We start from the raw sequence: 16,866 nt of genomic DNA on the forward strand, positions 1-16,866 counted from the left end.
CATTGCTTGAGAAGACTGAGGATTGAGGCATGAATGTGACTCTGTGACACGGGGCCACATCTGTCCTGAGATCTGACCCGTCCTCATAAAGGGCCACTTCAGAGGAGGAATTCAGACATGCTCAGCCCAGGGCCCATCCAACCCAAGGACCTGGTTCTAGGTGGAGGCTCAGGCCTTAGGGTCACCTACTGACTTCATTTATTTCTTGAGGATTCCAGCAGCGGCTCTCCGGTAAGTTGGGGGTCGCCCCCTCATCATGGACTCTACAGGTTTCCTTCACCAGAAAACGTGATTGGCAGTGTGGCGGGGGTCGTTTCATCATCTGCCTGCCATGTTTGTCCTCCATTTTCCTTCTCCATTTCGGACATCTTTACAGAGGACCACAGAGCCCCCGGGGTCTTCTGCCGCGCCGCACCACCTCTGCGACGCCACAAACCCAGAGCGATGAGGGCAAAGACAAGGATGATGAAGAGAATGGTAAATGCCAACAGGAAGTGGAAGAGGGACGGTGAGGTGCAGATCGGTGAGTAGGAACCTAGGGGGAGGGGCAAAACAAAGACTCATGAAGGCAACTGGGGCCACCAACACCCTGATACATTACAAGACATACAGAGGAACTCTGACCAAACCCAACAAGGACTGCTGTACCTGCCTGACTGTATGTGTGACTCTGCTCAACCACCTCTACCATACAGTATAGCCAGAGGGTGACACCACTATTCACAACTGGGAGCCTTGACACTTCCTGTGTCACCTCCTCACCAGACTATGAATGAGTGTTCAACCACTTTTCAACTTCCTGCTTGAATACTGCCCCTTCCAGCTCCCACTGCCTGAAACATGTTAGGGCAACACCACTGTGCTATGTAAGAGAGATCAGAAAGCCGGACTATAGGCTGTATTTAGAAATGTTCCGGAGACCCACTTTAATGAGTAAGTGAGAAATCACTGAGGTGGGTTTTAATTTATTTATAGATTTCAGGCTGTGTGTATCCCATACCAAACCGGCATACTCTGCCCCCCCCCCCCACCAATATCAAGCCTGTACACCCTACACCCGCCAAACCCCCCCCCCACCCAACCCACCCATATCAAACCTGCATACTCTGCGCCCGCCACCCCCCCCACCCATATCCAGCCTGAACACCCTGCCCCCCCACCCATATCAAGCCTGCACACTCTACACCCGCCACCCTCCCCCCACCCATATCAAACCTACCCACTCTGCGCCCCCCCCCAAAACAAGTCTGCACACTCTAACTCCCCCCCACCCATATCCAACCTGCACACTCTACCCCCCCCACCCATATCCAACCGACACGCTCTGCCCCCCCAACCATATCCAGCCTGCACTCTCTGCCCCTCCCCCACCCATATCCAACCTGCACACTCTGCCCCCCAACCATATCCAGCCTGCACACTCTGCCCCCCCAACCATATCCTGCCTGCATACTCTGCCCCCCCACCCATATCCAACCTGCACACTCTGCCCCCCCAACCATATCCAGCCTGCATACTCTGCCCCCCAACCATATCCAGCCTGCACACTCTGCCCCCCCACCCATATCCAACCTGCACACTCTGCCCCCCCAACCATATCCAACCTGCACACTCTGCCCCCCCCAACCATATCCAGCCTGCACACTCTGCCCCCTACCCATATCCAGCCTGTATACTCTTCCCCCCCCACTCATATCCAACCTGCACACTCTGCCCCCCCATCCATATCCAAACTTCACATTCTCCCCCACCCCCCACCCATATCCGCCTGCACACTCTGCTCCCCACTCCACCCATATCCAATCTGCACACTCTGCCCCCCCCCCACCCATATCCAACCTGCACACTCTGCCTCCCCCCCCACAATATCAAGCCTGCACACTCTACCCCGACCTCTACCCATATCCAGCCTGCACACTCTACCCCGACCTCTACCCATATCCAGTCTGCACACTCTGCCCCGACCTCTACCCATATCCAGTCTGCACACTCTGCCCCGACCTCTACCCATATCCAGCCTGCACACTCTGCCCCCCTCCCCCACCCATATCCAACCTGCACACTCTGCCCTGACCTCTACCCATATCCAGCCTGTACACTCTGCCCCGACCTCTACCCATATCCAACCTGCACACTCTGCCCCGACCTCTACCCATATCCAACCTGCATACTCTGCCCCCTTCCATCCATATCCACCCTATACACTCTGCCCCCTCCCCCACCCATATCCAACCTGCACACTCTGCCCTGACCTCTACCCATATCCAGCCTGCACACTCTGCCCCGACCTCTACCCATATCCAACCTGCACACTCTGCCCCGACCTCTACCCATATCCAACCTGCACACTCTGCCCCCTTCCATCCATATCCACCCTATACACTCTGCCCCCTCCCCCACCCATATCCAACCTGCACACTCTGCCCCGACCTCTACCCATATCCAACCTGCACACTCTGCCCCCTTCCATCCATATCCACCCTATACACTCTGCCCCCTCCCCCACCCATATCCAACCTGCACACTCTGTCCTGACCTCTACCCATATCCCCATATCCAGCCTGCACCCTCTACCCCCTCCCATCCATATCCACCCTATACACTCTGCCCCCCTCCCCCACCCATATCCAACCTGCACACTCTGCCCCGACCTCTACCCATATCCAACCTGCACACTCTGCCCCAACCTCTACCCATATCCAGCCTGCACACTCTGCCCCCTCCCACCCATATCCAGCCTGCACACTCTGCCCCCCCCACCCATATCCAACCTGCACACTCTTCCCCCCCACCCCACCCATATCCAGCCTGCACACTCTACCCCCTCCCACCCATATCCAACCTGCACACTCTGCCCCCCCCCACCCACATCCAACCTGCACACTCTGCCCCCTCCCACCCATATCCAACCTGCACACTCTGCCCCCCTCCCCCACCCATATCCAACCTGCACACTCTCTACCCCCTCCAATATTCAACCAGTACACTCTAGCACTCCCATTGTTTGGCCCACACATTTCCTTCCCTCTCCCTCGCCGTGTTCATCCTTCATCCCCTGTCCCTCAGTTGTCAGCTCCCACATGCACCCCTCTCCTGTCTCCACCCCCATCTTCCTGGCCTTGCAGAGGTACCCCAATCACAGATCTCGAAAACATCATTGACCCATCTGTACCTGCAGCCTGGATGGTGACAGTGATGTGTCCGGATTGGCGCTCTCCTATTGGCTCCCAGACTCCGCGGGGGCTCGGCAGCCACTCATGGACCCGGCAGTGATAGGTGCCGCTGTCAGTCGTGTCACCACCATGGATCCTCAGATGGAAGGTCAGCTCTGATGGACGCTCATACTGGAGCCGGTCTCTCTTCTCCTGGGGATAAATAAACTCACCCATGTAGTTGACACCAAACAGTAGTGTGTGTGGGGCCCCGGGGCCCTCAGCCTTCCACCACGAGACAGACAGGCGAGAGCTGGGCATGGACACCGCCAAAACCTGGCAGGGGAGGGTGACAGTGGACTGTTCTGGCACTAAAAGGGTTAATTCCGTGCTGTTCAAACTCAGGCGATCTTCTGTAAAGGAGACACAAAATTGTGATAAAGAAGAACTCCGCTTACACCAACCCCATCCCCCAAACTACAACCCACCTTTACACACTCCGCCCATATTCAACCTGCACACTCTCCCCCACCCTGCACCTATATCCAGCCTGCACACTCTGCCCCCCCCCCATATCTGACCTGCACACTCTGCCCCCCCCCATATCTGACCTGCACACTCTGCCCCCCCCATATCTGACCTGCACACTCTGCCCCCCCCCCCATATCTGACCTGCACACTCTGCCCCCCACACTCATATCCGACCTGCACACTCTGCCCCCTCCCCCACCCATATCTGACCTGCACACTCTCCTCCCCCCCCCACCCATATCCAACCTGCACACTCTGCCCCCCTCCTCCCATTTCAAACCTGTACACTCTGCCCACCCCCAAAACCTACCTTTACACACTCCACCTCCCCTTCTCCCATAACACACCTGCACACTCTGCCCCCCCTCCTCCCATATATAACCGGCATACTTGGCTCCCCACTCCACCCATATCCAACCTGTACACTCTGCCCCCCCCCACCCTACTCCAACCATATCCAACCTGCACACTCTGCCCCCCCCCTCATATCCAACCTGCACACTCTGCCCCCCCCCCCTCATATCCAACCTGCACACTCTGCCCCCCTCCTCCCATATCCAACCTGCACACTCTGCCCCCCCCCATATCCAACCTGCACACTCCACCCCCCTCCCATATCCAACCTGCACACTTCTGCCCCCCTCCTCCCATATCCAACCTGCACACTCCACCCCCCTCCCATATCCAACCTGCACACTTCTGCCCCCCTCCTCCCATATCCAACCAACAAACTCTGCTCCCCCTCCCATATCCAACCTGCACACTATGCTCCCCACTACACCTATATCCAATCTGAACACTGCCCCCCTCATATCTAACCTGCACACTCTGCTCCCCCCTCCCATATCCAACCTGCACACACTGCTCCCCAGTCCATCCATATCCAACCTGCACACTCTGCGCCCTTCCACCCATTTTCAAACTGCACACTCTGCCCCCTCTCCTCCCATGTCTAACCTGCACATTCTGCCCCCCTCCTCTCATTTCCAACTTGCACACTCTGCCCCCCCCCTCCTCCCATATCCAACCTGCACACTCTGCCCCCCCTCCTCCCATATCCAACCTGCACACTTTGCCCCCCTCCTCCCATATCCAACCTGCACACTTTGCCCACCCCCTCCTCCCATATCCAGCCTGCACACTCTGCCCCCTTCCACCCATATCAAACCTGCACACTCTGCCCCCCCCCCCAAAACCCACCTTTACATACTCTGTCCATATTCAACCTGCATACTCTCCCCCACCCTCCACCCATATCCAACCTGCACACTCTGCGCCCTTCCACCCATATCCGACCTGCACATGTCCCAGCCCCCCCCCCACCCCTACCCAACCTGCACACTCTGACCCCCTCCTCCCATATCCAGCCTGCACACTCTGCTCCCCACTCTACCCGTATCCAACCTGCACACTCTGCCCCCCCTCCTCCCAAATCCAAACTGCACACTCTGCCCCCTGCTCCACCCATATCCAACCTGCACACTCTGACCCCCCCCCACCCATATCCGGCCTGCACACTCTGCCCCCCCCACCCATATCCGACCTGCACACTCTACCCCCCCTCCTCCCATATCCAACCTCCATACTCTGCCCCCCCTACCATATCCAACCTGCATTCTCTGCCCCCCTCCCATATCCAACCTGCACACTATGCTCCCACCCTCCCATATCCAACCTGCACACTCTGCTCCCCCCCTCATATCCAACCTGCATACTCTGTCCCCCCCCTCATATCCAACCTGCTTCTCTGCCCCCCCCCTCTCATATCCAACCTGCACACTCTGCTCCCCCCTCCCATATCCAACCTGCACACTCTGCTCCCCCCTCCCATATCCAACCTGCACACTCTGTCCCCCCCATATCCAACCTGCACACACTGCTCACCCCCCCTCCTCCCATATCCAACCTGCACATTCTGCTCCCCACTCCACCCATATCCAAACTGTACAGTCTCTACCCACTCTGATATTCAACCAGCAAACTCTCTACCACTCCCATTGTTTGGCCCACACATTTCCCCCCCCCCCACTATGTTCACCCTTCACTCCTCCCGCCCTCAATGTTTGGGTCCCACATGCATCCCTCTCCAGCCTCCACCCCCATCTTCCTGGCCCTGCAGAGGTACCCCAATCACAGATCTCAACAGGTGTAACTAAACATCATTGACCCATCTGTACCTGCAGCCTGGATGGTGACGGTGATGTGTCCAGATTGGCGCTCTCCTATTGGCTCCCAGACTCCGCGGGGGCTCGGCAGCCACTCCTGGACCCGGCAGTGATAGGTGCCGCTGTCAGTCATGTCACCACCATGGATCCTCAGATGGAAGGTCAGCTCTGATGGACGCTCATACTGGAGCCGGTCTCTCTTCTCCTGGGGATAAATAAACCCACCCATGTAGTTGACACCAAACAGTAGTGTGTGTGGGGCCCCGGGGCCCTCAGCCTTCCACCACGAGACAGACAGGCGAGAGCTGGGCATGGACACCGCCAAAACCTGGCAGGGGAGGGTGACAGTGGACTGTTCTGGCACTAAAAGGGTTAATTCCGTGCTGTTCAAACTCAGGCGATCTTCTGTAGAGGAGACAAAAAATTGTGATAAAGAAGAACTCCGCTTACACCAACCCCATCCCCCAAACTACAACCCCCTCTGCCCCCATTTTACTGGTCTCCAGGCTTCTAACCGCCAGGTACATGTGAATACATTTACATTTCAGCTCCTGTGTGTGGCCACTGCACTCCCCGAAGCAGGACATGAAGAGCCCACCTCCCATAATGCATCAGGATCTCGCTCCCCCCCCTCCAACCCTCCCATATCCAACCTGCACACTCTCCCCCCCCACTCATATCCAACCTGCACACCCCCCCCCCCACTCATATCCAACCTGCACACTCTCCCCCCCGCACTCATATCCAACCTGCACACTCTCCCCCCCACTCATATCCAACCTGCACACTCTCCCCCCCACCCATATCCAACCTGCACACTCTCCCCCCCCCCCCTTCCCCACCCATATCCAACCAGGACATGAAGAGCTCAATAATGCATCAGGATCTCACTCCCCCCCCCAACCCTCCCATATCCAACCTGCACACTCCCCCCCCCCCCCACATCCAACCTGCACACTCTCCCCCCCCCCCACTCATATCCAACCTGCACACTCCCCCCCCACCCATATCCAACCTGCACACTCTCCCCCCCCCACTCATATCCAACCTGCACACTCCCCCCCCACACTCATATCCAACCTGCACACCCCCCCCCCCCCACTCATATCCAACCTGCACACTCTCCCCCCCGCACTCATATCCAACCTGCACACTCTCCCCCCCACTCATATCCAACCTGCACACTCTCCCCCCCACTCATATCCAACCTGCACACTCTCCCCCCCACTCATATCCAACCTGCACACTCTCCCCCCCGCACTCATATCCAACCTGCACACTCTCCCCCCCACTCATATCCAACCTGCACACTCTCCCCCCCACTCATATCCAACCTGCACACTCTCCCACCCACCCATATCCAACCTGCACACTCTCCCCCCCCCCTTCCCCACCCATATCCAACCAGGACATGAAGAGCTCAATAATGCATCAGGATCTCACTCCCCCCCCCAACCCTCCCATATCCAACCTGCACACTCCCCCCCCCCACATCCAACCTGCACACTCTCCCCCCCCACTCATATCCAACCTGCACACTCCCCCCCCACCCATATCCAACCTGCACACTCTTCCCCCCCCACCCTTATCCAACCAGGACATGAAGAGCTCACCTCCCATAATGCATCAGGAACTCGCTTCCCCCCCCCACACCCATATCCAACCTGCACACTCTCCCCCCCCCCACACCCATATCCAACCTGCACACTCCCCCCCCCCACTCATATTCAACCTGCACACTCCCCCCCCACCCATATCCAACCTGCACACTCTTCCCCCACCCTTATCCAACCTGGACATGAAGAGCTCACCTCCCATAATGCATCAGGATCTCGCTTCCCCCCCAACCCTCCCATATCCGACCTGCACACTCTTCCCCCCCACCCATATCCAACCTTCAGACTCCCCCCCCCCCACTCATATCCAACCAGGACATGAAGAGCTCACCTCCCATGATGCAGCAGGATCTCGATCTGCTCCTGCATGAGCTCTGCCATCTATCAGCAAGCATGATGCAGTGAGCACCCAGGGTGTCAGGTACAGTGAGGGAAATAAGTATTTTACCCCCTCACAAAACATGACTTAGCAGTTGGAGGAGAAACCCTTGTTGGCAATCACAGAGGTCAGACGTTTCTTGTAGTTGGCCACCAGGTTTGCACACATCTCAGGAGGGATTTTGTCCCACTCCTCTTTGCAGATCTTCTCCAAGTCATTAAGGTTTGGAGGCTGACGTTTAGTAACTTGAACCTTCAGCTCCCTCCACATATTGTCTATGGGATTAAGGTCTGGAGACGAGCTAGGCCACTCCAAGACCTTAATGTGCTTCTTCTTGAGCCACTCCTTTGTTGCCTTGGCCGTGTGTTTTGGGTCATTGTCATGCTGGAAAACCCATCTACGACCGATTGCCAATGCCCTGGCTGAGGGAAGGAGGTTCTCACCCAAGATTTGATGGTACATGGCCCCGTCCATCATCCCTTTGATGCAGTGAAGTTGTCCCCTTAGCAGAAAAACACCCCCAAAGCATAATGTTTCCACCACCATGTGTGACGGTGGGGATGGTCTTCTTGGGGTCATAGGCAGCATTCCTCCTCCTCTGAACACGGCGAGTTGATGCCAAAGAGCTCAATTTTGGTGTCATCTGACCACAACACTTTCACCCAGTTCTCTTCTGGATCATTCAGATGTTCATTAGCAAACATCAGACGGGCTGTACATGTGATTTCCTGAGCAGGGGGACCTTGTGGGCACTGCAGGATTTCAGTCCTTCACGGCATAGTGTGTTACCAATTGTTTTCTTGGTGACTATGGTCCCAGCTGCCTTGAGATCATTGACAAGATTCTCCCGTGTAGTTATGGGCTGATTCCTCACCGTTGTTGTAATCATTGAACCTCCACAAGGTGAGGTCTTCCATGGAGCCCCAGACCGAGGGAGACAGACAGTTATTTTGTGTTCCATTTGTGAATAATCGCACCAACTGTTGTCACTCTCTCACCAAGCTGCTTGGCGATGGTCTTGTAGGCCATTCCAGCCTTGTGTAGGTCTACAATCTTGTCCCTGATATCCATGGACAGTTCCTGATATCCATGGACAGTTCTTTGGTCTTGTAGCCCATTCCAGCCTTGTGTAGATCTACGATCTTGTCCCTGATATCCATGGACAGTTCTTTGGTCTTGTAGCCCATTCCAGCCTTGTGTAGGTTTACAATCTTGTCCCTGACATCCTTGGACAGCTCTTTGGTCTTGTAGCCCATTCCAGCCTTGTGTAGGTCTACAATCTTGTCCCTGACATCCTTGGACAGCTCTTTGGTCTTGTAGCCCATTCCAGCCTTGTGTAGGTCTACAATCTTGTCCCTGATATCCATGGACAGTTCTTTGGTCTTGTAGCCCATTCCAGCCTTGTGTAGGTCTACAATCTTGTCCCTGACATCCTTGGACAGCTCTTTGGTCTTGTAGCCCATTCCAGCCTTGTGTAGGTCTACAATCTTGTCCCTGATATCCTTGGACAGCTCTTTGGTCTTGTAGCCCATTCCAGCCTTGTGTAGGTCTACAATCTTGTCCCGGATATCCATGGACAGTTCTTTGGTCTTGTAGCCCATTCCAGCCTTGTGTAGGTCTACAATCTTGTCCCGGATATCCATGGACAGTTCTTTGATCTTGTAGCCCATTCCAGCCTTGTGTAGGTCTACAATCTTGTCCCTGATATCCATGGACAGCTCTTTGGTCTTGTAGCCCATTCCAGCCTTGTGTAGGTCTACAATCTTGTCCCTGATATCCATGGACAGCTATTTGGTCTTGTAGCCCATTCCAGCCTTGTGTAGGTCTACAATCTTGTCCCTGACATCCTTGGACAGCTCTTTGGTCTTGTAGCCCATTCCAGCCTTGTGTAGGTCTACAATCTTGTCCCTGACATCCTTGGACAGCTCTTTGGTCTTGTAGCCCATTCCAGCCTTGTGTAGGTCTACAATCTTGTCCCTGATATCCATGGACAGTTCTTTGGTCTTGGCCATGGTGGAGAGATTGGAATCTGATTGATTGCTTCTGTGGACAGGTGTCTTTTATACAGGGAACAAGCTGAGATTAGGAGCACTCCCGTTAAGAGAGTCCCCCTAATCTCAGCTTGTCACCTGTATAGAAGACACCCGGGAGCCAGAAATCTTGCTGATTGATCAGGGGTCAAATACTTATTTCACTCATTAAAATACAAATCAATTTATAACTTTTTGAAATGTGTTTTTCTGGATATTTTTGTTGTTATTTTGTCTCTCACTGGTAAAATAAACCGACCAATAAAATTATAGACTGATCGTTTCTTTGGCAGTGGGCAAACGTACAAAATCAGGTAGGGGATCAAATACTTTTTCCCCTCACTGTATAGGATGTGATTATTGGATGCTCCCCCAATAATCCCCCCCCCCCCCCACAATAATAAGAATTTCCTAATTCTTCAAATATAGGCAGATTAGAATGGAGCCATTCTGGTCGCATGCAGTCAACTTTGCCTATAACAGCCAATCAGAGTCTCCCAATAGCTAGAAATGGTGAGAGATGAGACCTCTGGGTAATGGGTACATACCAGGCGGGGTGACCCTAAACTCCAGGAACCCGGATTGGTCAGAGGCGGCCATTTTCCATTCCCCCTCCTGCATTCTCCATTCCTCCACCTGGCAGAAGTATCTTCCTGAGTCCTTCTCCTCCACCCTCTGCAGCACCAGGCTGTAATTCCCCCGCCCGGGGACCGCCATACGTAGGCGGCTGTCCTTGTACTCCGTCACCCCTTCCCGATCAGACCGACACAGGAGGCGGGGAGAATGGAGGTCCAACCCCTGCAGGTACCAAGAGATGGAGAGGAGTGATGAAGGACTAAGTCCCGCCTCCAGGGGGCAGTGCAGCACCAAATCCTCTCCCTGCTTGATGGAAGAGACGAAGTTCTGCTTCGGGAGCTTCAGGGTCTGATCTGGAAGAAAGAAAAAAAAAAAGGAGGAGCAATGAGAATGGGGGAGGGTTCAAGAAATGCAGGATCCTGCCTATCAAAGTCTTTTTATATACTATATATATATATATATATATATATATATATATTTTTTTTTTTTTTTTGGTAGTTTTTTTTGGTAGCCACTGTGATTGGGAGCTCTCGGTGGTCGGGTGCGTGCAACTGAGCATGAACCCTACAACAAGCAGTGACACATTCTGTTACATGGCTTCCCCATGCTGCCACATCGTGCCTGTCCTCATCTCCGCCAGCAGGGGGTGATATACATTGGTTAATAAATGCTATCACCCCAAGGCAGTGATGGGGAACCTTGGCAGCCCAGATGTTTTGGAACTACATTTCCCATGATGCTCACCTACACTGCAGAGTGCAGTAGCATCATGGGAAATGTAGTTTCAAAAACATCTGGGGTGCCAAGGTTCCCCATCACTGCCCCAAGGGCTCATTCACACAGGTGGCCAGCCCCCTAGAATAGTGGTTAGAATTGCAGCGGCCAAGTCTACTTGTAGGTGAGCAGTCAGGGGGCAGATCAGCCACCTGTTTTTATTGCCCCCCCCGGCTGCCTGTGTCATCTTAATCCAAATTTCTGTTGGCTAACGCGGTACAACTCTCCCCTGCAGTAGTCAGTTATTTCCTATTTTTAATCCTAAAATGCGTCGCTAACATTTTTTTTTGGCTGCATTCACACAATATTATTTTGTGACCACGCGTAAAACCGCGCACATTTATAAAACGCACGTAAAACTCTGTTGCTCCCGCATTGCCATTCATTCTTATTGGCACCCCGAATGCGGGAAAAAAAGATGCGCGGTTATCACTTGAAAAAAATACGCAAAACGCGGACGCGGTTAGAAAGCGCAAAAAGCACAACGCTCAAAAAGATGCATGAATATTTAATGCATAGGACCCAATATTGGAATCATCCGCCCGCCCTGTGTGTGTGGGGCGCAATTTATTTTTTAAGCAGTTTTAAAAACTTGTATTTGTTTTCGGTAACACCAAATTTAAAATCTTGAGGGATTCTTCCATCCTTCTCCCAGCACTAACATCAGGATCATGTAAAAAAAACAAAAATCAAATTCTATCCTGAGAATATGATACAATGTATCTCATACAGCACATAGACACACAGCGCCCCCTGCTGGAGGAGCTGAGGACTGACACCATGTGATAAAAATTATATCAAGATATATCTGTAAATATGACTGCATATAGACACAGCGCCCCCTGCTGGAGGAGCTGAGGACTGACACCATATGATAATACTGATATCACGGGATACCTATGAAAATATGACTGCACATAGTCACACAGCGCCCCCTGCTGGATGATCTGAGCATACACACCATGTAATAATACTGATATCACAGGATACCTATGAAAATATGGCTGCACAAAGACACACATCACCCCCTGTTGGAGGAGCTGAGAACACAAGCTATATTTATAAATATGTGTGAAAGAAAAGTGCGCTGATCAGTGATATGCTGCTCCCAGAAAAAAATGTAATTAAATGTGTAATGAAGTGGTGCGCTATATCTAGATAACTGTGCAATAATTTGCAACCAATAAATTGTACACCTTCAAAATCAAACAAAGAATATGGTGCAATGTGTACAATATACAATATTGTATAAAGAAAAAAGAAGAAAAAAGTCCCAAGACACCAACGTGTCGATATTAGACAATCTTCAGTGATGTGATAAGTGACAGATGGTGTTGAAAACAAATGGTGACTTGAATTCCCTCCACCTGTTGGAATTCCTCCTTACCGGACGGAATAAAGTAAGTGCTCTCCTTGGCAAAATTAAACGATCCCAGTGCTCTAAAATCAAACAATGGTGATCCCCACCGTGCGTTCAAAGTGGCCCGCTGGGCTTCTTACCAGATGGATAGAGATAACATGCGTTGTTATACTCCTCTCAAACGAGTGTGTCGCTATATCCAGTTGGTATTGACGGCCTCTGATGGATATGGATACCAGATACTACTACGCAGCTCTCAGGCGAATCAGACCTTGTATGCAGATGGCACTGACAGCCGCTTGTTCAAAGCGTTAGGAAAGATCGTTGCATTCCAGTATAACATGTAAAAAGAATAATTCAATCAATGTTAAACAAACGCTATTCAGATCTTTGGAACGCAATGCGCTCCACGCAAGTACCGAAACCGGAAGACACTTCCGGTTTCGGTACTTGCGTGGAGCGCATTGCGTTCCAAAGATCTGAATAGCGTTTGTTTAACATTGATTGAATTATTCTTTTTACATGTTATACTGGAATGCAACGATCTTTCCTAACGCTTTGAACAAGCGGCTGTCAGTGCCATCTGCATACAAGGTCTGATTCGCCTGAGAGCTGCGTAGTAGTATCTGGTATCCATATCCATCAGAGGCCGTCAATACCAACTGGATATAGCGACACACTCGTTTGAGAGGAGTATAACAACGCATGTTATCTCTATCCATCTGGTAAGAAGCCCAGCGGGCCACTTTGAACGCACGGTGGGGATCACCATTGTTTGATTTTAGAGCACTGGGATCGTTTAATTTTGCCAAGGAGAGCACTTACTTTATTCCGTCCGGTAAGGAGGAATTCCAACAGGTGGAGGGAATTCAAGTCACCATTTGTTTTCAACACCATCTGTGACTTATCACATCACTGAAGATTGTCTAATATCGACACGTTGGTGTCTTGGGACTTTTTTCTTCTTTTTTCTTTATACAATATTGTATATTGTACACATTGCACCATATTCTTTGTTTGATTTTGAAGGTGTACAATTTATTGGTTGCAAATTATTGCACAGTTATCTAGATATAGCGCACCACTTCATTACATATTTATAAATATGACTGAACATAGACACACATCGCCCCCTGCTGGAGGAGCTGAGCACACACACCATGTAATAATACTGATATCACAGGATACCTATGAAGATATGGCTGCACAATGCACATAGACACATCGCCCCCTGCTGGAAGAGCTGAGAACATCGGATACAGCTGTAAATTTTCTGGCGCTATACAAATCCCATATAATAATAATAATAATAAATATGGCTGCACATAGACACACATCACCCCCTGTTGGAGGAGCTGAGAACACAAGCTATATCTATAAATATGACTGCACATAGACACATCGCCCCCCTGCTGGAGGAGCTGAGAACAAAAGATATATCTATATATATGACTGCACATAGACACACATCGCCCCCTGCTGGAGGAGCTGAGGACTGACACCATGTGAGAATACTGGTATCAAGATATATCTGTAAATATGACTGCACATAGACACAGCGCCCCCTGCTGGAGGAGCTGAGGACTGACACCATATGATAATAGTGATATCACAGGATACCTATGAAAATATGGCTGCGCAAAGACACATCGCCCCCTGCTGGAAGAGCTGAGAACACAGGATATAGCTGTAAATTTGCTGGCGCTATATAAATCCCATATACTACTACTACTAATAATAATAATAATAATAAATATGGCTGCACAAAGACACACATCATCCCCTGCTGGAGGAGCTGAACATACACACCATGTAATAATATTGATATCAAGATTTATCTGTAAATATGACTGTACATAGGCACATCACCCCCTGCTGGAAGAGCTGAGAACATAGGATATATCTGTAAATTTGTTGGCGCTATATGAATCCTGTATAATAATAATAATAATAAATATGGCTGCACATAGACACACATCGCCCCCTGCTGGAAGAGCTGAGAATACAGGATATACTGTATCTGTAAATCTGTTTGCGCTATATAAATCCTGTATAATAATATTAATAATAAATATGGCTGCACATAGACACACATCGCCCCCTGCTGGAAGAGCTGAGAACACATGCCGACCCATAATACTGATACCATAATCTGTAAATATGGCTGCATACAGACACATCACCCCCTGCTGGAGGAACTGAGAACACAATGTTCATCTGTAAATATGAATACACATAGACACACATCACCCCCTGCTGGAGGAGCTGGGAACACACACCATGTCAAAATACCGATATCATAAACTGTAAATATGACTGCATATAGACCCTGCTGGAGGAGCTGAGAACACAAGATACATCTGTAAATTTGTTGGCGCTATATAAATCCTGTATAATAATATTAATAATAAATATGGCTGCACAGAGACACACATCGCCCCCTACTAGAAGAGCGGAGAACACATGCCGTCTCATAATACTGATACCATAATCTGTAAATATGACTGCATATAGGCACGTCTCCCCCTGCTGGAGGAGCTACATAAACGCAAGATACATCTGAAAATCACTATATAAATCCTGTATAATAATATTAATAATAAATATGACTGTACATAGATACTCATCACCCCCTGCTGGAGGAGCTGAGAACACAGGATATATCTATAAGGCTCCATGTACACGGGACGCTAGAAATGGCCGTTTAGGAGCAGTTGGGTGTTTTTTTTCAGAAGCCCCTGAACCCATCAACGTTTTATCTTATCTGTCCATGTACACCAGGTCGTTTACAGTCATTTGCAGGCAGTTGTGTTCAGGGACTGTTTTTAGAACGCAATTATTTGCGTTAGAACGTGTGTTTCCCGGCGTTTCAAACGCACAAACGCGTCTGAACGCGTCTGAACGCGTCCGAACGCGATGACCCGCGTTTAGCGTTCGCGTTTTTCCATTTTAAAGGGGAATAATTTTTTTGGCCTCTAGGAACGGTTCTAAACACAAACGCCCGCAAACGGCGCTAAACGCCCGCTAAACGAGGGTACAAACGCAACCGAACGGACGTTTCAAACGTCCTAAAAATTCCAGCATTCAAAGGGACTTTTAACAACGTCCCGTGTACATGGAGCCTAAATATGACTGCACATAGACACACATCGCCCCCTGCTGGAAGAGCTACACAACGCAAGATACATCTGAAAATCACTATATAAATCCTGTATAATAATTTTAATAATAAATATGACTGCACATAGACAGCCATCACCCCCTGCTGGAGGAGCTGAGAACACAAGATAGATCTGTAAATATGACTGCACATAGACACACATCAGCCACTGCTGGAGGAGCTGAGAACACACACCATGTAATAATACTGATATAACAGGATACCTATGAAAATATGGCTGCACATAGACACACATCACCCCCTTCTGGAGGAGCTGAGAACACACACCATGTCAAAATACTGATATCATAATCTGTTAACATGACTGCATATATAGACACATCGCCCCCTGATGGAGGAGCTGAGAACACAAGATACATCTGTAAATTTGTTGGCGCTATATAAATCCTGTATAAAAATAATAATAATGAATATGGCTGCACATAGACACTCATCACCCCCTGCTGGAGGAGCTGAGAACACAGGATATATCTGAAAATATGACTGCACACAGCGCCCCCTGCTGGAGGAGCTGAGAACATACCATGTAATAATACTGATATCACAGGAAACTGATGAAAATATGGCTGCCCAATGCACATAGACACATCGCCCCCTTCTGGAGGAGCTGAGAACACAAGATATATCTGAAAATATGACTGCACATAGTCACACATCGCCCCCTGCTGGAGGAGCTGAGAACACACTATAATACATCTGTAAAATTGTTAGTGCTATAAAAATCCTGTATAATAATAGTAAAATAATAAATATGACTGCACAAAGACTCACATCGCCCCCTGCTGGAAGAGCAAAGGACTGACACCATATGATAGTATCTTTTGATAGCAGTATTATCTGGAGACATGACTCTGCACACATATTGCCCCCTGGTGGCAGAGTTGAGGACACACACCATGTCATAATACTGATATTATAAGGCTCCATCTGTTAACCTCATTCTGCACACAGACACACACTGCCCCCCCTACTGGCCGACCTGAGGACACACAGACACACATTCAAATATATACTATATTGTTAAAAGTAAAAGGATAGATCCACACAAACTATATTGTCAAAAGTATTGGGACGCCGGCCTTTACATACACATGAACTTCAA

The 16,866-nt window shown here is 50.4% G+C and overlaps 1 protein-coding gene across 3 annotated transcripts in view; it reads right to left on the minus strand.

Moving 5' to 3' along the window:
* Positions 1 to 219: 219 nt before the first annotated feature.
* LOC309548507 (immunoglobulin superfamily member 2-like) overlaps positions 220 to 16,866 on the minus strand; it is a 283,133-nt gene continuing 266,486 nt past the window's right edge. For all 3 annotated transcript variants that reach the window (XM_082248461.1, XM_082248459.1, XM_082248460.1), the window contains exons 8-11: positions 10,422 to 10,802; positions 5,861 to 6,253; positions 3,173 to 3,565; positions 220 to 535 (exon numbers count right to left, since the gene is read on the minus strand). In XM_082248461.1, the coding sequence (XP_082104587.1) occupies positions 264 to 535; positions 3,173 to 3,565; positions 5,861 to 6,253; positions 10,422 to 10,802 (1,439 nt within the window). In that variant the 3' untranslated portion in view covers positions 220 to 263. The remainder of the gene's footprint in view (positions 536 to 3,172; positions 3,566 to 5,860; positions 6,254 to 10,421; positions 10,803 to 16,866) is intronic.

The sequence above is a fragment of the Pelophylax lessonae genome (assembly GCF_965119305.1).
Source record: "Pelophylax lessonae genome assembly, chromosome: 2".
NCBI classification, from domain to species: domain Eukaryota; kingdom Metazoa; phylum Chordata; class Amphibia; order Anura; family Ranidae; genus Pelophylax; species Pelophylax lessonae.